The sequence below is a fragment of the Ranitomeya variabilis genome, chromosome 8, assembly GCF_051348905.1.
Source record: "Ranitomeya variabilis isolate aRanVar5 chromosome 8, aRanVar5.hap1, whole genome shotgun sequence".
In the NCBI taxonomy this organism is placed as follows: domain Eukaryota; kingdom Metazoa; phylum Chordata; class Amphibia; order Anura; family Dendrobatidae; genus Ranitomeya; species Ranitomeya variabilis.
The window spans coordinates 24,751,194-24,772,931 of NC_135239.1; the positions used below are offsets into that span (position 1 = coordinate 24,751,194).

The 21,738-nt window shown below is 46.7% G+C and overlaps 1 protein-coding gene across 4 annotated transcripts in view; it reads left to right on the plus strand.

Moving 5' to 3' along the window:
• SZT2 (SZT2 subunit of KICSTOR complex) overlaps positions 1-21,738 on the plus strand; it is a 116,424-nt gene that overhangs the window by 93,612 nt on the left and 1,074 nt on the right. For 2 of the 4 annotated variants that reach the window (XM_077277501.1, XM_077277502.1), the window contains 21 exons: positions 12-197; positions 1,384-1,547; positions 1,678-1,838; positions 1,916-2,013; positions 2,594-2,726; positions 2,852-2,979; positions 11,169-11,299; positions 11,387-11,569; positions 12,278-12,539; positions 12,661-12,740; positions 13,083-13,205; positions 13,293-13,495; positions 13,675-13,753; positions 13,841-13,924; positions 14,005-14,079; positions 16,371-16,430; positions 17,838-18,235; positions 18,348-18,470; positions 18,822-19,272; positions 20,309-20,425; positions 20,818-20,886. In XM_077277501.1, the coding sequence (XP_077133616.1) occupies positions 12-197; positions 1,384-1,547; positions 1,678-1,838; positions 1,916-2,013; positions 2,594-2,726; positions 2,852-2,979; positions 11,169-11,299; positions 11,387-11,569; positions 12,278-12,539; positions 12,661-12,740; positions 13,083-13,205; positions 13,293-13,495; positions 13,675-13,753; positions 13,841-13,924; positions 14,005-14,079; positions 16,371-16,430; positions 17,838-18,235; positions 18,348-18,470; positions 18,822-19,272; positions 20,309-20,425; positions 20,818-20,886 (3,308 nt within the window). The remainder of the gene's footprint in view (positions 1-11; positions 198-1,383; positions 1,548-1,677; positions 1,839-1,915; positions 2,014-2,593; positions 2,727-2,851; positions 2,980-11,168; positions 11,300-11,386; positions 11,570-12,277; positions 12,540-12,660; positions 12,741-13,082; positions 13,206-13,292; positions 13,496-13,674; positions 13,754-13,840; positions 13,925-14,004; positions 14,080-16,370; positions 16,431-17,837; positions 18,236-18,347; positions 18,471-18,821; positions 19,273-20,308; positions 20,426-20,817; positions 20,887-21,738) is intronic. The other 2 variants (XM_077277504.1, XM_077277505.1) reach the window with 1 other exon arrangement.

The following is a 21,738-nucleotide window of genomic DNA, read 5'->3' on the forward strand; positions in this document are numbered from 1 at the left end:
TTTACTTTCAGCACCTATGACTTTAGTACGATTCGATGTCTGGGAAAAGGGAAACATCAGTTCTTCCCAGTTGTCCGAGCGTCTCTCCAATTCATTGCGCCATGCGCTCTGCGATGTCATCATCGAGTTTCATATCCTACAGATGCCGCTCTGTGTGGATCCGATGAGCCCGGGAGACCTAGAAGCACCAACGAATGGTAATCTCCTGAATAACCTGCGCTGATTAACCCCCTCAGGTCTGCAGCCAAGTATTTTGGTGTTGCTGCTTTTTAGAAGGGAACTAGTCAGCTGATGGCTTCTCCCCTCCAGGTCTCACAGGAAGAGAAGGACCTGGAGAAACTTCGATTAGTCATCCTAGTCCCTTCATCCCGGCTGCTGTTCTAAAGCATGTTATCTCTGAAATGCCGACTCATAAATCAGCTGACAGGTTTCCTTTAGAAGCCACTTCTATTGGAAAGATGTTCTCCCCAGATGCCCCCCTAGCAGAGCCAGACACAAGCTTTTAAGGTGACACTGTGCTGAAGCTTGTCCTGACCAAGTTATTTTCACTGCACAGTGGTGTACATGGACACTGTCTCTACAGTCTAGCTCCATTGAACCACACATCTAAGCTCTTGCCATCTCCTGTCAACTCTTAAATATTTCCAGAATCCGTCCTTTCCTCAACCCTTAACTTACTAAAATGTTAGTGCCCTCATCATCTCCCGCCTGGACTACTGCAACATCCTCTTCTGTGGCCTCCCTGCTAACACTTTTGCACCCCTCCAGTCTGTCCTTAATGCCACTGCCCAACTAATCCATCTTTCTCCTCGCTACTCCGCTTCTCCCCTCCGCAAATCCCTTCATTGGCTCCCAATTCCACAACGTATTCAGTTCAAACGACAAACGTTGACCTACAAAGTCGTCCATAATCTGTCTCCTCCATATATCTCCGAAATAATCACCCAATATCTTCCAAGATCCAATCTCCAGTCCCCCAAGACCTCCTTATCTCCACATTTATTATTTCCTCATCCAATCGCCTCCAAGACTTCTCCCCTATCCTCTGGAATTCTGCACCCCAACACGTCCGATTATCCGCCACACTTGAAACTTTAAGGTAGAACTTAAAAACCCATCTCTTCAAGAAAGCTACAGCCTGCAATGTCCTCAGTACCACCTCAACATCACCGGAGCTGCCGCCACCCCCAACCTAATGTCTCCTTCCCATTATCCGGTAGACTGTAAGCCCCCAAGGGCAGGATGTCTCCCCTCTCTACCAGTCTGTCATTATTCGTTTCTTGGCTGTAAGTTTATATTTTGTATGTAACACCTTCTCATGTACAGACCATGGAATCAATGGTGTCCTAAAAATAAATAATCTTTGCTTGTGTTTGGCTCCAGGAAAAGGCCCCTCTCAGTCTCTCCCAGATATGAAGGGATTGGTCCAGTCGTCCATCACGCCTCGTCCTGCCCCTGTAAACCTTCCTTCATTAGTGTCTCCCTCCAGCACAGACCCCAGTACCCCTCCTAGCCGGGCCGGGCGCAGGAGCTTCTGGGATATACTGGTAAGGACTCGGCAATATGTCGTCCACCGCAGAATGCTTGAGGTTTTATTAAAGGGCGTGTAGTCTTTATAAATCCAAACAATTGTATGGTTGCAAAGTACGCTGTGCCATGTCTTACCTTTAATTCTAGAGTAAGCCTGACAGTGCGGAGCTGGGACCCCCGAAAACCACAGACGACATAGTCTGTGAACGAACAGAAGAACCACGAACGAGGCGGCGGCACAAGACCGAGAGTGTAAAAGGTCCAAGTTATCCAGACCAGCCCGGGCTCAGCCTGGAGCATGCTCAGAGGTAGTGTCTCTTCTCCGCAGACCCCCAGGGTCTTGTCTGTCCAGAGTCCCCACTATCCTTCTTTCTGTCCCATACAGGAAGCGCCAGACGCAGCTGGATGAGGGTGAAGTGGGCATGCTGCACCCGTTATACAGCCACACCTGCCTGCAGTGGATGAACTTCATGAGTCAGCTGGGTATGTGCACGAGACACTAGATCTTCAGTTTTTTTATTCTACTCCTTTGCAAAATCTCTACCTGATACCAGAGAAGTGATGCCGGTTATTCTTCACACTCGGATGCCAACGCCTCAGGGCACGTTAGTGTATCAGCGCCATCTTGTAGGAAACCCTGGTACCTGCTTTAGTCTGGATTTGATCTTCTTGGGCCTTTAGCCTTTAAGTTAAAGGGGTTGTCCAATACTGCTGAAGTGCCCCACATAAACTAGATACTCGCCACTACCGATGTCTGCACGGTGCCTCCTGGCGGTCACAGCGGGTCAATATTCGTGTGGTGCAGTATATAATCGTATCGTGCATATACAACAGCACCATATAACGAGATCGCAGCCACTCATGGAGGCCCCAATAACCAGACCTCCTGCAAACACTATTTTAAACTACTTTCCTTTTGTTTTTGTCCCTGGTGAGGGTAAAGGCCCCCATACACATTAGTCCAATGTTAGGCGATATTGGCCCATTTTGACCTGCAGATATTGGCCAAAACTGGCCATGTATTGTGTTTTGGGGCTTAGATCTTATTCCTGTCCCCATTCAGGGTGTCCGTCCATGCAGCTCAGCTCCGGACAGACTGTTTCTCGGTTCCTTCTTCCGTCCATTCTGACTGAACTTTTCAGCATCATCACATCCCTGGCCAGCGACACCAGGGTCCGAGTGTTCGAAAAATGCAAGTAAGTTCATTGTAATGGCATGTATGAATTCAGATGGCTCTCATTACTTAGACTTTCTTCATAATAATCACATAAACTTCATCAGGCAATTGCTGAAATCAGTAGATATTATTTTCCTTTTTCAGTGGCCCAGAAGGACCGGCTTTTGTGCCTTTTTGCATCAACCAGAATATCCCTTCTCGACCCGCAGCAGCTCGGGAGCTGATCCTTCTGGGACGTAACTTCCGCCAGTGGAGATACAACACGGAACAAGGTTAGTTTCTCTCCCGATTGTAACCCTGGGGTCTGTCTTTATTTGACCAAGTAATATGTATATATAAAATGAAAACCTACTAATGGGATTTACCTGTGTGTTGCCTATAAAAATAAAGATTATTTATTACCTTACTTATCCTGTACTGATCTTGAGTTACTTTCTGTATTATACTCCAGAGCTGCACTCACTATTCTGCTGGTGCAGTCACTGTGTACATACATTACATTACTGATCCTGAGTTACATCCTGTATTATACTCCAGAGCTGCACTCACTATTCTGCTGGTGCAGTCACTGTGTACATACATTACATTACTTATTCTGTATTATACTCCAGAGCTGCACTCACTATTCTGCTGGTGCAGTCACTGTGTACCAACGTTACATTACTTATTCTGTATTATACTCCTTCACTGTGTACATACATTACTTATCCTGTACCGATACATTCTGTATTTTTTTTTTTTTTACCCCAGAGCTGCGCTTACTATTCTGCACTGTGACCATAGATCATATCAGACACTAAATCCTAAGTGTGGACGATTCTGTTGGATGCTGTAGAATTTAGATGATGACTTTTCTCCTTCGCCTCATTGGGGGACACAGCCCGTGGGTGTATGCTGCTGCCACTAGGAGGCTGACACTAAGTGAAGTTCTCTCCTTCCCTGCAGTATACACCCTCCTGCTGGCTCTCAGCTAACCAGTTCTTGCTTAGTGTCCGTAGGAGGCACACGGACGGGTCTGCTATTCAGACCCAAAACTCTTTTATTATTTTATTTTTACATTTTTGATTGTACCTTTTTACAACGGACGAAGGGGCGATGGATCCTTTCAAGGCTCTGATCTCCCCGAACCATCAATAGGCGAGCACGGAGAGTGTCGCCTCTCCGTACCCTCTCCTGCGACGTGAGATGCCATGCCTGAGCTGATTCTTAGGGGCGACGGGCCCCTTCAAGGGCACCGATCTCCCCACAACCTGTACGGACGAGCACATGGAGTGTCGCCTCCACGTACCCTCTTCCCCAGCCAGGCCTATTGCCGGACATTCAGCCCTGTCCCATCCTAGGTGATTACCCTTTGGATGTACAGAGGCCTACCTCGTGGCGTCCGAGCAGCCCCCACTGCACCACCACTATTGAAAGCGGATGGTACAAGGAGGCGGACGGTTCCTCTTTATCCCTGCACCGTCCAAACAGCAGAGGATGTGCAAGAACTGTCATTTATGCACATGTCTACAGGTCCTTCTCAAAAAATTAGCATATAGTGTTAAATTTCATTATTTACCATAATGTAATGATTACAATTAAACTTTCATATATTATAGATTCATTATCCACCAACTGAAATTTGTCAGGTCTTTTATTGTTTTAATACTGATGATTTTGGCATACAACTCCTGATAACCCAAAAAACCTGTCTCAATAAATTAGCATATTTCACCCGTCCAATCAAATAAAAGTGTTTTTTAATAACAAACAAAAAAACCATCAAATAATAATGTTCAGTTATGCACTCAATACTTGGTCGGGAATCCTTTGGCAGAAATGACTGCTTCAATGCGGCGTGGCATGGAGGCAATCAGCCTGTGACACTGCTGAGATGTTATGGAGGCCCAGGATGCTTCAATAGCGGCCTTAAGCTCATCCAGAGTGTTGGGTCTTGCGTCTCTCAACTTTCTCTTCACAATATCCCACAGATTCTCTATGGGGTTCAGGTCAGGAGAGTTGGCAGGCCAATTGAGCACAGTAATACCATGGTCAGTAAACCATTTACCAGTGGTTTTGGCACTGTGAGCAGGTGCCAGGTCGTGCTGAAAAATGAAATCTTCATCTCCATAAAGCATTTCAGCCGATGGAAGCATGAAGTGCTCCAAAATCTCCTGATAGCTAGCTGCATTGACCCTGCCCTTGATGAAACACAGTGGACCAACACCAGCAGCTGACATGGCACCCCACACCATCACTGACTGTGGGTACTTGACACTGGACTTCAGGCATTTTGGCATTTCCTTCTCCCCAGTCTTCCTCCAGACTCTGGCACCTTGATTTCCGAATGACATGCAAAATTTGCTTTCATCAGAAAAAAGTACTTGGGACCACTTAGCAACAGTCCAGTGCTGCTTCTCTGTAGCCCAGGTCAGGCGCTTCTGCCGCTGTTTATGGTTCAAAAGTGGCTTTACCTGGGGAATGCGGCACCTGTAGCCCATTTCCTGCACACGCCTGTGCACGGTGGCTCTGGATGTTTCCACACCAGACTCAGTCCACAATCTTCCTCAGGGTCCGGTTACCTCTTCTCGTTGTACAGCGTTTTCTGCCACATTGTTTCCTTCCAACAGACTTACCATTGAGGTGCCTTGATACAGCACTCTGGGAACAGCCTATTTGTTGAGAAATTTCTTTCTGGGTCTTACCCTCTTGCTTGAGGGTGTCAATGATGGCCTTCTTGACATCTGTCAGGTCGCTAGTCTTACCTATGATGGGGGTTTTGAGTAATGAACCAGGCAGGGAGTTTTTAAAAGCCTCAGGTATCTTTTGCATGTGTTTAGAGTTAATTAGTTGATTCAGAAGATTAGGGTAATAGGTCATTTAGAGAACCTTTTCTTGATATGCTAATTTATTGAGACAGGTTTTTTGGGTTATCAGGAGTTGTATGCCAAAATCATCAGTATTAAAACAATAAAAGACCTGACAAATTTCAGTTGGTGGATAATGAATCTATAATATATGAAAGTTTAATTGTAATCGTTACATTATGGTAAATAATGAAATTTAACACTATATGCTAATTTTTTGAGAAGGACCTGTATATGTGCTCTTAGTGCGTAGACCTAGGCTTTGTGAAGAAATCAGGGGGCCAACAGTATGGGAGGAAGAAACAGACATAGTCTCAGAGGACTCAAAATGAGCAAGTAATCTCAAACGACAGTAAAATCGGTGTAGGTCCTTGTCCATATTGAACGTGTCAAGTTTGTACGAGGGGCAGAAGGAAAGACCTTTCTGCAACACGTTGTGTTCAGCTACCTTATACTGGTGAGTTTTTTTGCTCTTTTTTCCCCCCTGTAGCCTGCATAGACTATATCTAATACTCTACTATACTATAGGAGCCGGGATCATATACATACCTATAGGAGCACTCTCAGAAGAGCCCTATAACAATAGGTGAGCCATTTTCTCCTTTGGGGTCCAGGCACAGTTATTAATACACATATATAACACTGTATTATGCATTGTTTAGGTCTTACGCTATTACGCTGATACTTAATTGCCAATTTATGAGATTCAATTTCTCCTTGGTGAGGATTACACTGCTTCATGGTGAGACATTTTCTCTATTTATACATAGAACCATTTACGTCCATGTGCATAAATGACAGTTCTTGCACATCTTTTGTTACAGCCAACATACCTAAAACGTCCTATCTTCTAATACCACGGACATATATACCTGCGTCCATACTCTAGCACGGCTATATTAGGTGAGAATCTCCACGGTTTCCCATGTAGACATATTTACTCTGACACCAGCTCCTCCAATATGTTTATATGTTATCTTGCAGCCTTCATCCTTACCATATTCATCCTTACCATATGTTTGGCACGCTAGGCGTACACGCTCAGCTTACCTGGTTAGTATACTACTACTACTATCCCACCTTTTTTACCATATACTCCATCATATAATTACCTTTCATTACTATAGGGAAACACTCTCTCTCCCTTTTTTTTTTTTTTTTTTCCTTGGAGGTCCATCATAACCATGATATAGGTCCTAGTCTATATCCAGCGATATTCTACATCATACAAGCAGTCGGGTATGTTAAAAGATGTTACCTTATCCTTATCCCATCTCTCCTCCCTTCCAATTAGTCACATATCACACAATCATTGTGAGATTTATCTTTTTGTTAATTTATCCTTTGTTGTTGTCCTTTATATACCCATTATTGTTTTGTTATATGTTTGTAACACAGTTTACTGAGGAAGGTCTTATTGTTTTGACCGAAACGTTTATGCTGGACTGCTATCCAAATAAATATCTATTTCTTTAAAATCATCACCATACACAAGTTGAGTGCCAAGTTATTTACTATATATATGTTACTGGTGTGGGCAACCTATCTTGAGCACCGACACAGCTGTGTCACGATATACTTCACTAACTCCTGTGGTATACCTGCCAGTATCCCTGCCTGATGGATCACCTTTTTAAAAATTACCACGGACTGTCAGACAATCTGACTCGTTAAGTCTTGCGGCCTCGATTTTCAGCGCTCTACCTTTCCTTAGCCGCCGCATGGGTTGCCAGAGCAATGGTCTCCTGGCCGGAGACCCTAGCTTCTTTGATTCAGAACAATAACAGAAAAAATGGAGTAGTGTCCGCAACACATAGGAGTCTCCTATGTAAATGTGCTATAGACCTCACCACAAGGTGTTTGGTCTATGTAGCGTTTGTTACAGATGTTTACAGTGTTGGTCTATATTTGTTTGACTCAGAACAGAAACCTTTTTTCTGGAGACAGTAAAGCTGGCCAACTAAATCTCTGGGGTTGGAAACTTTGTGGTTCGCCTCTCTGAATGCGGCTAGTTACGTGGCGCTGTCTGCAGCGAATGCCATTTTATTCAGAAGCGCTTCATGGCTCAGAACGGAAGCATACTCTGCGTTAAAAAAAAATCTGCCATCACTCCCTTACAGAGTGGTCACTTATTCCGTGAGAAGCTGGGGGCGTTCCCCAAGCAGGAACAAAGGATCGCAGGTATCCTATAGACCCAACCAGCAGTGGAAGGGTTGTCAAGGACAGTCTAGATCTGGGGGATCTTGGTCCCCCAAAAAAAAGGGGGGGACCGAAAAGTAAGTCCTACTGCTGGACCTCAAACTTCTAACAAGCTTGACAAGGTCCTCCTTCAGATGGAGTTCATCCACTCGGCCACCTTACCTCACCTGGGCTGGTGGATAGACTTAGATAGTTCTTCCTCATTTCCAGCCCAGCAGATATCCTTTTTAAGGATGATCCTGGACACCTCCAGAGGGTTGCTATCCCTCCCTTGAAACAAGGCCGTGGCCCTTCAACAGGGAGCCCCCTCACTCCGGACAAGACTGGCCATTTGGCAACTCTGGCACAGGCCAGAAGGGCCTTTCTGGTTATGGGCTGCCTTGTCTGCTACATCGGGTTCTCAAGACAGGGCTGAATTTTAGCCCCAGTCCTGTACCTGCCCTTTTTCCATCCGATTTGCTACAAGGGTCCTAAATATAAATAAATTTAAAAAAAAAACGGTGGCAACGGAGGCAGTTCCCTTCGCTCCGCTGGTTTTCTGCAGGTCAAACAGGTCCCCGGAGAGTAGTCTCTGAACGTCTTTCTCGTCCGGGAGAGATCCTAATTCCCGGTTTAATGGTTACTAGTGACTACGGAGGATTACCACACTACTCAAGGCCTTTGGTTATCTCGGGAATCCAGTCTCCCAATCATTTTTTTTCTGGGGATCCCAACGGTACCACTGCTCCTATAGCAGGTCCAATGCCTTCTGGCAGGTGGTCTCCTCAACCGTATTCAATCGGATTTTGTCACGGCTGTGCCATACGTCTATCTTCTAACAGGTACCCGCGGTCAGGCACCTTGACCTACGTGCCTCGCGTTCTCTGATGGACCGAGATCTACCATTCGGTGATCTCAGCAGCACTCACCCCAGAGATAGAACTCTGGGCAGCAGTTTTTTCCTCAGCCGCCAGGGTCTCGCCTCAAGTGAGTGAGAACTTCATCCGGAAGTCTTCCACCAGATCTGCCTTCACTTGAGCACTCCAGATGTAGATCGGATGGTGTCCAGAGTGAACGCCAATGTACTCCAGTTCATGGTTCGGCCTCAAGACTCAAAAGCCATCGCAGGGCATGCTCTGGTTCTTCCGTCATACCAGCTCTATCACGCCTCTTCCGCTAATTCTCAGAGTCTTTAGGAAGCAGGAAGGCCACAGTGATCCTGGGAGATTCACACTGACCAAGTCAGGTGTTAGGTTTTTTGTTTGCGGAACTAGTATTTTTCCATCTTATTGCAACAAAACTGCAAGTAGGGACTTTTTCGCAGATCGTTTTTCACATGTGGTTCCTCTCTCGATCACTTATCGTTACACTTTGGGCCTTTAATAGTCCGGGGGGGCCTTACAGTAGACTCCTTGTGATCTGGATAGACTTTACTATCCTGCAAGGTCCCCCCTCTTTTCTCTGCGATCTCGCCATCCAGAAGAGTATTTGGAGCTGGCCGCTCTGTTCCTTCAGACTTTTTTCCTTATTACCATCAAGGCAAGGTTGTCCTCAGGCTGTTCCCATCCCTTGTTTCCAAGACTGTATCGTACGGTTACGAGGGCATCGTTCTTCCCTCATCTCGTCGGCACCAGTCCACAAAACGAAAGGGGTTCCCCATAACCTGGACAATGTGAGTGCCCTGAGTAGGTACGTGTCGAGGACGGCGTCCTTCCGGAGAAGGGACACTCCATTTTGGCTTCCTGACAGTTACAGGAAGGGCTTAGCCGTTTCTTCAGCCATGTTAGCCTGGTGGATTCTTTACATCATCCAGAAGTCCTTCCATGTTAGACGTCAGTCTATGTTCACTCCACTCTTTCGATCAAGGTTTTCTTGGGTTCCAGACACCAGGCGTCAACAAAGCACGTCTGTCAACTTTGCGGGTTCGTCCAGTCCACGTGCACTCTTGAAGCACTATATTTCCCAGACTTCCGCAGACGTGAGTCTGGGCAGGCGAACTCTGCAGGCCGCGGTGGCGCACTTGTAAGTAGCGTTATACAGGGCCACGACTTGATGTTGTTCCCACCCAGGGACTGCTTTGGGACGTCCCACGGTCTGTGTCCCCCAATGAGGCGAAAGAGAAATAGGGATTTTTCTGTACTCACCGTAAAATCCTTTTCTCCGAGCCATTTATTGTGGGACACAGCTCCCACCCTGTTATTAGCTTGTGCTTGTTTTTATAATTTGACATATATATGTCATATATAATATGACATGCTATACTTTCATATGTTGTTGTTGATCTCCTACTCCTTTTGCAGTGAACTGGTTAGCTGAGAGCCAGCAGGGGGGTGTATACTGCAGAGGAGGGGCTAACTTTCTTTGTATCACTTAGTGTCAGCCTCCTAGTGGCAGCAGCATACACCCACGGTTTGTGTCCCCCCAATGAATGGCTCGGAGAAAAGGATTTTACGGTGAGTACACAAAAATCCCTATTTTCTTTACTCCCATCTCATGTGTGAGGATTGAGATGTAGATGATGATGAGTTGTTGAAACCATGTAAGTTTTTTTTTTTTTTTTTCCTTTGCCACCAGCACAGCATCGGGTGATGGTTGTAGTATAAGACACACAGATGGGTGCACAAAAGTAATTCTCATAAATTTCCATTTTCAGACGGCTTTATTGGCTTTTCACAAACACTCTTGCATCTTAAGTGTATGACGGAGGTTTTTTTCAGGGCTGAAGTGTTCCTGAATACTGCACTTGGACATCACAAACTCAATTGCTTGTGAAATGGAGTGGTAGAAATCGCCTGCAGATCGTGCAGCCTGCTATTGCCGCATCTTATGTGCTTCCTCGGGGTGGTTGTATATTGGAGATGCACAGAAACATCTGATCTTCTCCTCGAAATGCTATGAACGCTTTGGCACTGAGTTGCTTTTATTGTTCATTTGCTTCCTAAATGCAGGGATAGGTTACTTTTAAATCTCATTCATTAAAGATTCTCTACCATTTTGTTACTGCAGAAAGTCTTTTTTATCCATCCGTTACTTTTCCGTAAATCTTATATGTCCGTCAGAGCTTTGGCTCAGTTCTGACAGCTTTCTGCTGCCCCATTTTTCTCAATGTTACAGATAGCAGCCGGTTATGGGGTTATACACCGATTTAAACAGGAGAAAGTATCTACTGTCTCGGGGAGAGCTGAGAAACTGGCTACAGAATAGGAGGAAAGCAGGTGAAGAAGAGACAACTGCAGGACAGAAGCAGTGCAGACACATGAGCTAATAAAGTAAACTGCACCCTGGATAAACACAGTTGTCATATCCAGCCTGTATTACTGGGAAGGACACTCTTGCAAGAGAAAGATATGAAACTTGCATTGTCCTGTTACAAGGTTTCTCGCATTATCAATTCCTTTCTTTGTTTTTAATTTTATGGATTATTTTCGTGTTCGCAGCTCAAAAAGGATTCCAGCGTTTTGAAGCTATGGAGCCGGACCCTGCCGAAAGACCTCCGGACCTGTCTGCCTCGCCACGCGGACTGGTTCCTCGACAAAGGTTCCTGATCATCGACATCCAAGATAAAAAGGTACCGCTGCAGAGCACAACTTGTACTGGCGTTCCTAGATATTTGACTCACAGCTGCATTAATATCTCCATGTGTCTTCTCGGGCAGCTGACCCTGTACACATACAACTGGTCCCCAGACCTGGGCGCATCCCTGAGCCGCTCCCTGGTACGTCTGATCCAGTGGCAGAATGCTCGGGCCCACGTGGTGCATTGTCTCCTGAGTCAGAAGTTAGGACTCTTCCATCACTACTGTTTTTCGGACCCCTCCTGGTATGAGGAGAGTAAGCAGGTACAAAATGCAGAACTACTGGAGTTTTCTGTTTTTCATATTAAAACTTCATTGCTGTAAATTGAACAATTCTGCAACTTTACATAGAAACTGGGAAATGTATCGCTCCAAATTAGAGGCACACACCTCCTATTAAATGTAGTGATTCTAGCTGGACTATACATGGGCCATAAAATGAAATCTATGCCTGCCATGAGTTACTGTGGATTTCTGATACGGTTTCTGCTTTTTCTGACCTGAAACACTGCGGATTTTTTGGCGGGGCGCTCGATCACGCACCTCGCACAAAGTCCAGTTTTTAGTTTCAAGAAGTCTTAGAACTCCTCATACGATTGTTTTAGCGCCAGGATGTGCCATTACTTTGTGATGGGTAGGGTCCAACCTCTGGGTCACCCACAATCCTGAGCAATAATGGGGCTGCAGCTCTAATTCAACGTCACTGTTGTCCTATGTACAGCAACACTCCGGACCACCTTATTTGCTGGGAGCTGCTGCTGTCCTCGTTCTCTTGGCGCTGTGCAGCAGTTCCCTGCACAGACGGGCTGTGGTGCCTCTGTGTACTGAAAAGGCCGCAGCATGAATTGCCACTTCGGCCCCTTCTTCTTCTTTCTCGGGATCGGCGGGATACCACTTGAAGCCACGTTCTTTATAAGCTCATTATTCATCACTTAAAATTTTAATCTTTTTTTTTTTTCTTCCTTTTCTCAGGATCCCAACCCCTTCCTAAATTCATCCTTAGAAATTGACGCTCTTATAAAAAGCCCCACGCCTCCCCCTTACAAGGAGCAGATGCGTCTGGCCACCTCCGGCCGTAGCCTCCCATCTTTGCACGATCCCCCGGACATTGTGCCTTTCGATGAGGTTCTCAGGGACGTCCTACCAATAAAACCCATGCATCTCTCCCCGGAGGTGGACACAGTCTCTCGCCACGGAGCTCAGTTTCTGGAAATTAAAAGTACAGAGAGAAGAGGTGAGAAGGCAAAGCTGATGGGAGTAGTAGTGGGCTTTGCTTTGTATTGTGGCTCCTGAGGCTGGGGGTCTTTCAGCAGATCTAATCCTCTAGATTTTATTTTTTATTTTTTTTCTTCCAGAGGTGGAGAAACAACTTAAAATTGAAAACCTGTTTGTGACCTGGCAGCAGAGATCAGCGCAGTCGAACATGCCAATCAGTGTGAGTTCCCTCGCACTACTGCAGCCGATTAATAGCATCTGTACATGTGTATACAATGCCCCCGTTGGTGCAGATTTGCAAATGTAAATGTTCGATTTCCGAATTTAATATTGCTTTTATTTAAGGAAAAACCTGTTCTCCTGCCATGTGATAATGTGGAGTACCTGGGTGCACTGTATGGGATGGTCTGGCACTTTGTATGTTCTTTACATCGACAGGAAGAAAGATTTTAATATTTTCCTTAAAATATATATATATATATATATATATATATATTTTATTTTCATTTATTTTTACGTTTTCAAGCTTCCAAATATTTTACGTTTCTTCTCTTTCCTGCAGGCTGCAGACTTAGACACCCTGAAGCAATCTGCCCGGCTGGTGCATTATTGCGCCACTCCGCTGCTTTTTGATCCAGCGTTTCAAGCACAAGTCCAAAATGACCAGGGCAGGAGCGAAGGAAAGGTAGGTTGATTGCTGGACCCTGTGGACTACGGAAGGTCTCAGTCTTCTCTTACCAGAGAAGGTTAATATTTAATATTACTTTTCTAGAAGAGGCATCGGTCTAATGACTCTGGCACGTCGGGTAGAGATCGTAGTCACAGCTGTGATTCGGCAGACATGCCACCTAGCAAAGCTAAAGACGAGCCCTGGCTGCAGGAGCTGTGCACGGCCTTCATGCAGCAATACATCCAGTACCTGCAGAGCACCGGATTCATCCTTGTGCAGCTGCGTCCAGCCTCGCCCGCTCGCAGGTGAGTGCCCAGCACTAACTTATGACCAATGAGCCCCTGTCTCTTTGCTTTTTGGCAACTCCGAATATTTTTAGCTAAGACTTTTGCGAATTATTAAAAATTTGTCGCCATAACGTAGGTGGTTGGCTCATTTCCTGCGCTGATCTCTATGCCCTTTTTTCACATCTGTGTATTTCCAGCACGGCACGGATTAGAGCTGTGGCCTCCCTGGCTCCTGACAACAGAGCTTCCAAACCGAAAAATGAGGGCAGTCCTAAGGTAGGTCCCCCCCCCATTCTGTTAATATAGGAGAGACGGTGAAGTCATGGGAGAATCAATAATGACACCGACATTATGTATATACAGCAGAGTACAAGTTCTGCAGTGACCGCGTATCACCTACAGAGGGCGCTGCCTGGAGGGATCGTGCTGATGGAACTCTCCTTCCAGGTTGTAAAGTGAGAAGGAACTGGAAATGCTGGGAACAGTAGTGCTACGTCCACTATTCTAATGATGTGTCTGTCCTACAGGGATGTTACTTCTGTGTGAAGCAGTACGCTCTGGAGTGTTCACGTATACCAATGGGCCAGTCCGTCAACTCCCAGGTACTAGTCAGCGGCCCACTGTGTATTTGTCACAACTGCAAAAGAAGTATCTCTACATAAGCTGCATTCTCAGTGATGTCACCGCTCTCTAGTGAATGGATAGGCTGCATTCTCAGTGATGTCACTGCTATTTAGTGAATGGATAGGCTGCATTCTCGGTGATGTCACTGCTATCTAGTGAATGGATAGGCTGCATTCTCAGTGATGTCACCGCTCTCTAGTGAATGGATAGGCTGCATTCTCAGTGATGTCCCTGCTCTCTAGTGATAGGCTGCATTCTCAGTGATGTCCCTGCTCTCTAGTGATGGATAGGCTGCATTCTCAGTGATGTCCCTGCTCTCTAGTGATGGATAGGCTGCATTCTCAGTGATGTCCCTGCTCTCTAGTGATAGGCTGCATTCTCAGTGATGTCCCTGCTCTCTAGTGAATGGATAGGCTGCATTCTCAGTGATGTCCCTGCTCTCTAGTGATGGATAGGCTGCATTCTCAGTGATGTCCCTGCTCTCTAGTGATGGATAGGCTGCATTCTCAGTGATGTCCCTGCTCTCTAGTGAATGGATAGGCTGCATTCTCAGTGATGTCCCTGCTCTCTAGTGATGGATAGGCTGCATTCTCAGTGATGTCCCTGCTCTCTAGTGAATGGATAGGCTGCATTCTCAGTGATGTCCCTGCTCTCTAGTGATGGATAGGCTGCATTCTCAGTGATGTCCCTGCTCTCTAGTGATGGATAGGCTGCATTCTCAGTGATGTCCCTGCTCTCTAGTGATGGATAGGCTGCACTCTCAGTGATGTCACCGCACTCTCGAGTGATGGATAGGCTGCATTCTCAGTGATGTCACTGCTCTCTAGTGATAGGCTGCATTCTCAGTGATGTCCCTGCTCTCTAGTGAATGGATAGGCTGCATTCTGTGATGTCACTTCTCTCTAGTGATAGGCTGCATTCTCAGTGATGTCACTGCTCTCTAGTGAATGGATAGGCTGCATTCTGTGATGTCACTTCTCTCTAGTGATAGGCTGCATTCTCAGTGATGTCACCGCTCTAGTGATGGATAGGCTACATTATCAGTGATGTCACTGTTCTCTAGTGTCGTTCTTGTGTTGAGTGCGGTCGGCAGATGCAGGTCGCTGAGCACTTTTCTCCATTGAGAGTATTTACCTTGTTGGGCGCATGGTAAAGTGGCGCAGATTTATTCTTCTGTAGGTGTATAAACTCTCAGCCCTCCTGTCACCGGAGATCTTCCTCAGTCTACACAGATGTTATGATCACGGTTAATTGGCCCTGTATCGCTGAATGGAAAGAGATCTGCACAAGGGATTTATTAGCTCTTAATGTAACAACCTTCCCTTCAATGCAAGAAGTGACAAGAACAAATGTATGAAACTGCATCACACACTGGTGCGCAAAATTAAACATATTTTCTTATGAGCAGCTCTACTAATCTAACAGCTTACGTGTGGAAATCGAGTCCCTGTGTATATACATGACATTACTGATCCTGAGTTACATCCTGTATTGTACTCCAGAGCTGCAGTCACTATTCGGCTGGTGCAGTCACTGTGTACATACATTACATTACTGATCCTGAGTTACATCCTGTATTGTACTCCAGAGCTGCACTCACTATTCTGCAGGTGACTGTCACAAGGCACAAGGTTAGGGCTACGGGTCATGGGGCAGGAGTGCGCCGGGATGACGGGTGTCATCCATTATCATCAGCGCACTACATTTTTCATTTAGATCAACCCCAGGGGCACAATAAAAAGTAGCGGGTCTCACCATCTCTGAGAAGCCTGACGTGTATTCCATAAGTAGGTGGGGGTCCGGACACAGATGGAGGTCTTATTTCACACTTATGTTCAGACTCTAGAAAGGAAGAGGCCATGCATGCGTCTCGGGAGACTTTCTATTCTGCAAATCTGAGACCATACACCATGATTGCCCGTCCCTCTTCTCCATGGTGCGCCATTGTTTATTTTCAGTTCCTCCAGTTTTATCTCCGGGCTGATACCTTTTACCTCCGCTGATACTTTGTAACAAACATTCAGGACATTGAAAGAGGTTTGTCATAGGTGTAGCCTGGAACCCTCTGCCATGAGAACTATTGGATCAAAGACAACAATATTGTTTCCATTCACTGACAGTCAGCAGAGCTTTTGAAAAATGTGAATGGAAATAATGTAAGTTATAAAGTTGGAGAACTTTATTTTTTAATGCCGTTTCCTGCAGAAATGTCCCAATGTAGTTGTTGTCCATCTGTCTTGTGTACATGTCACCCGTCCTTTCTTACCAGGGTAAGCTCTCCATCCGAGCCCACAGCAGGAGTACCCTGGAAAGTGCCTGCGAGCCTGCGGTACGTGCCCCTCCTCAGGTCTGGATGCTGCGCAGTGTATGGGTCGGGCCCGCCGCCTGTCGTGCCTTCATCCCCCAGACCGTGTCCGGCGTTGGGTCATGTTAACCCTTCGTGCAGCACTGTTCTGCACGACATCCGGGGGACACTGCGTCGCCCCGTCAGGATGGGTTTTGCCTCTTCGGTGCCGGCTACGGACTGTTTTATTGCTGACTGGCAGATTTTTGTTGTTTGCACAGAGCACACGAGATGGAATTTGCCATCTTGGATGAAGGTGGAGGCAGCACTGGCAGCGGCACTTCAGACATGGTGACAGATCGTTTTCTCGGGGTTTATCAGTGAAAGCACCATTCACAACCACAAGGGGGCGCGATGCCAGATTGGTGACGGTGTCACATGGTCACACGTGACGTACAGACCTGTTCTCCACGCCAGGTGAACCAATATTCATGAGTGTACCGCCTGCAGTGTCACAATGGGGCACCCGGTGCCTCGGTGATCTCACAAGCTGGCGGCTCACAGAAGATGGTGATGTAACCGTCACGGGCATGTGCAAGGCTGAGAGTTTAGGTCAGGAGACCCCCGATCACACCGGGTATTGTGGCCTTATCGCCGATCCTTAAAATGGTTGTGTGACATCTAAGCCAAAGAAGGGATACGGCTCCAATCTACATAGGAACCACGCGGCTTAGAACCCTTTAATGATTACAATACGATTTATGGCAGATTGTCAAGTATTCTGAATTATCGGACGGTCATTGGAAAGTCTTGAAACTCACTATATACTGATAGGGGTAAACTGGCTCCGCTGCCTTCCACATCGGAGGTTATGGCGCATCTCCAGACATCTGCCAGGACGGGCGGCCATCGCAGCCGCGAGGTGAACGTGGCCAGCGGGTGTCTGTAGGTGCGATGTCACCTCCGATGCAGAAGTGAGCGGAGCCGGAGACCTCCTGGTAATGGTGGGAGTTTTTCCGCTCTGTCTCTTGACTCAAAAGGTCATGACGTTTTAAGATCCTGCCCTTTTGGTGTCGGATTATTAAATTTTCTGGATTATCAGATGCCACTGTAAAGAATTTCACGTTTTTTTGTTTTTTTTTTCTCTTGAGTAAAAGGACACAATACAACACAAGTTACATCCAACGCTGCATCCCGGATTCCATCCCCCCTTATGCCAGTAGCCACATCACTAGCATTTTATCCCTGTAGTGATGGGAGATGTGGGTTTTTGACTGCAGCTTTGGATGTGATTAGAGGACCAGTATTTTTGGAGCTTTAGTTGTAGGATACAGGCTAGGTACACCGTCATGAATATTGGTTCACTTTGGGTGACGGGGGGCACAGGCCATTTGCCCGGACCTTCGGCCATGGCTCGGATGCGTCTTACGGTCATGTCCTCTCTCTCCGCAGCTCTCCATGCTCTTCACTGAGGAGTGTGACAAGGTGCGGGATCTGATGCACGTCCACTCCTTCAGCTACGACTTCCACCTGCGCGTCGTCCACCAGTATCTGCTGGGATCCAACATGTGCCTCCGCCAGGGCTACGATCTTTCAAGCTTCCTGCAGCTCTTCATCTCTCAGCACCCCGACATCCCCAAGTATGGCCGCAACCACATGTACCAGGGCCTGCTGTCCGTGCCCACGGAGATCATTGCAGCCCACCAGCTGTACAACTATGTCGCGGACCACGCCAGCACCTACCACATGAAGCCTTTACGGATGGTCCGTCCTTCTGTCCTTGGCAGCAATGGCAAGAAGAGCAGCAGCGCCGAGCAGAATGAGTACGGCCTGGTGTCCATCTGGAACAGGTAGGCCGATAATCGGGGGGGATTGCGTCATGCAGGGTCCTGGGCGAGGACACAGCCGTTGTATGTACGCAGTACTTCTGAATGGTAATGTAGATCTGCTTCTGCCCGGCAGCTCCGGTTTGTACAAGGATTCTGAAGGCGCCCAGCACCATGATGACTTTGACGTCTCGTTACTGGTCTGTCACAGTGCCGCACCATTCGAAGAGCAATCCGAACAGGAGCGACACGTCCTGAGGTACCAGTCAAGACTATCTGAATATCAGCCGGACCACCATCAGAATTCTGGTCACAAGGGGGTTAAATTAACCTGTGAATGGCCATCTGGAGTGTTAGTGTGGCTGCTGAGATCATTGCCTGTGTGTGGATCCAAAGTCATATATTGGCTCTGAATCCCTATGACAACACTTCAGGGACATGTGGTCATCAGAATCCCTCAGTAGTGCAGCCTCAGGCGCTGGGCCTGTCACTTCAGGTGATCTCAGCAGCTGATGGAACAATAACTATTAATTTTGTGTTTTGTTTTGGGTTTTTTTTAACTTTGGGCATTATCCTCATTAACCCCTTCTCCACTTTTTTTGGGGGTCAGACTTCGATTTTACGTCATCATGACAAGTCAGCGCGAGCTGTTCCCACGTCTCACGGCCGACATGAGGCGCTTCAGGAAGCCTCCGAGGATCCAGAGAGACGCACAGGACCCGGACGGGGCCTCGGATATGGCAAAGTGCCAACGGATGGAGATCGAGAGCCAAGAGGAGGTCGGGGAGGGAGAGCGGAGCAGGACGAGCTCCGGGAATCTCGATCACCCACATTTGTTCCCTCTGCTGGGTACAGAGGTGAGCACCGCCAAGAGGCAACTGATGGAGATGGTGCAGCTTGCCAAGTGCCACTGCCGCAGGGACAACCTATGGAAGCGACTCTACCTCCTGGAGCCGCTCGCCTCCGACAAACTGAGGCTGGGCAAGCTCAGCCCTGGAGAACTGAAGGAGCTGCTGGACGCCGTGCATGGAAGGAGCGTGGCCGAGATCGACCCCCAGCTGGTGAGAGGGTTGTGAACGAATGTTGCCGAGGAGACAAGGCAGAAAATTATTTTACTTGTCTATACTCCAGTCACATCCAGAGCTGCATGCACGGTTCTTCAGTTACATCATGCTTCATACTAGTCACATCCAGAGCTGCATGCAAAGTTCTTTTGTTACATCATACTACAGTCTCATCCAGTGCTGCATGCACAATTCTTCTGTTACATTACGCTTCATACTAGTCACATCCAGAGCTGCATGCAGTTCTTCTGTTACATCATGCTACAGTCGCATTTAGAGCTGCATGCACGGTTCTTCTGTTACATCATGCTTCATACTAGTCACATCCAGAGCTGCTTGCACAGTTCTTCTGTTAAATCATGCTACAGTCGCATTCAGAGCTGCTTGCACAGTTCTTCTGTTAAATCATGCTACAGTTGCATCCAGAGCTGCATGCAGTTTTTCTGTTACATCATGTCTTATCCTCCAGTCACATCTACAGCTCAAGTCTCATACTGTAGTCCCATTCAGAGCCGCATACACAGTCCAGCTACATTATATTATTCTCAATTTAAAGCCGCAGCTCCTTTGTCATACTCCAGTCACATAAAGAGCTGCAGGCGCACAGTGTTTCTGCTACATCGTCTTTTAGTCCGGTCACATCCTGAGCTCCATTCTCTTACTCCAGTCACATATACATCATCTTATCCTCCGGTCACATCCAAAGTGGCATTGTTAATTTTGCTTTTAAATCATGTAGGCACAATCGTTGCAGAAATTCCAGATTTTAATTTTTTTGCAGCAGAAATTCCTGCACTCTAGTCACGTCCAGAGCTGCATTCAATTACATGATTTATACTCCAGTCACATCGAGAGCTGCATTTTAAATGTCAGCTGCCATTTCATGTCCATTGGCATTATTATGGCAGATAGACCCAGCTACTCCCCTGCTGCGTAGTCCTTATCGTACGTCCGATTACACTACATGCTCCACAATGCCGCACAGCGGAGCCATACCCCTGACCTGCGACTCGCTCTTCTTCTGCCTCCGCAGGAATTCCTTCTCTCCATGAATGTTCAGTGGTATCAGAGTCTCATCAAAGTTCTCCTGAGCCGCTTCCCTCAGAGCTGCCGCCACTTCTACAGCGCAGACAGTGGGACCCAGTACCTGGTGAGTGCCCAGGGCATTCCTGTGTAAATCTCCACTGCCCATATCCACCACAAGGGGGCGATCTGTATACATGTATATGATTACCATTTACTGGGGCCTCGAGAGCTCGCCATCTAGTGGTGGAAACTGGTATTTATAGCGCGGTCTCTATACTAAAGGAACAAGACAGCAGGGACTGTACAGTATATTATACAATATATAAGGGAAATGATTCAAGTCACTCCTGATATTGTGGAGCATTGCTTTGTGCGTGTTTCCTGCTCATTGACTTGTCATTTATACACGTCAGGGGGTCAATGTTCGATGATCGGAATCACTTCTGTTTTTGGACGAGTTTTCACTCTAGGTGTGGTGATGCTCACATTTCCTTTTTTTTTTTTTTTTCTTATCAGGTTGTCCTTAACCAGAAATTCACAGATTGCTTTGTGTTGGTTTTTCTAGACTCCCATTCTGGTAAAACAGTAAGTAATATCCCATATATAAGGCTGCGCTGGTACAATTGTAACAAACCCTCAGCTGTGACGTGTATTCACTTAGGACAGGTTTCAGCAACTGCGTGTAATCAAGAACGTTTTCACCATTTTCAATTCTTTTACGCTCTGATTTCTGCACGAATTGTCATAGTGGCCATATTATGGAGGGTGTACAAACTTTCCCACCCTGCTTGCCTCTGAAGTTACACTATAAATCAATATAAACGGATGCTATTTGTATTTTTCCATTATTTTAGATTTTTGCCATTTTTAAGATGGCGGCCTGCTGTTCGTAAATGGCGATATTCTTGTTTGCATCCAAAGGTTGAAAATCCATACTGACCGAATACTCCGGAGATGATCAATTCAAGCCCAGTCTGGCAGCCGGTCTCTACTTCTGCTCCCGGCATCCTCGGCACCTCCTGTCCTCACTAGGCCCTGTAATGACATGATGTTTGTAGGGCCTTGTAAGCACAAGAGGTGCCGAGGATGCCGGCTGCAGAAATAATGACCGGACTGGACTCCAGGGTGGCGAAAATTGAATTCCTCATCTCTGCTTTTGAGGTTTCTTACAAGCATGTATAGTTTAGATAAATCCCCGGACTCGGGACTGACGCATTTCATCCGCTGATACATTGTAGCAAACTGTCATTATTGGCAAATCTGGTTGTGAAGTGCACCAGGTTCATGATGGCGTGTGACTCCCACCATAGCCCACCCAAGGAGGGGCATAGACCCAAAGTCTAGAGGCAAGCCTGCGATGTGACACTGCACGCTCGCTGTGTTTAGCTCATAGATGATTGTCTGCAGTGTTGGGATTGTCCATGTTCCTGCAGAATG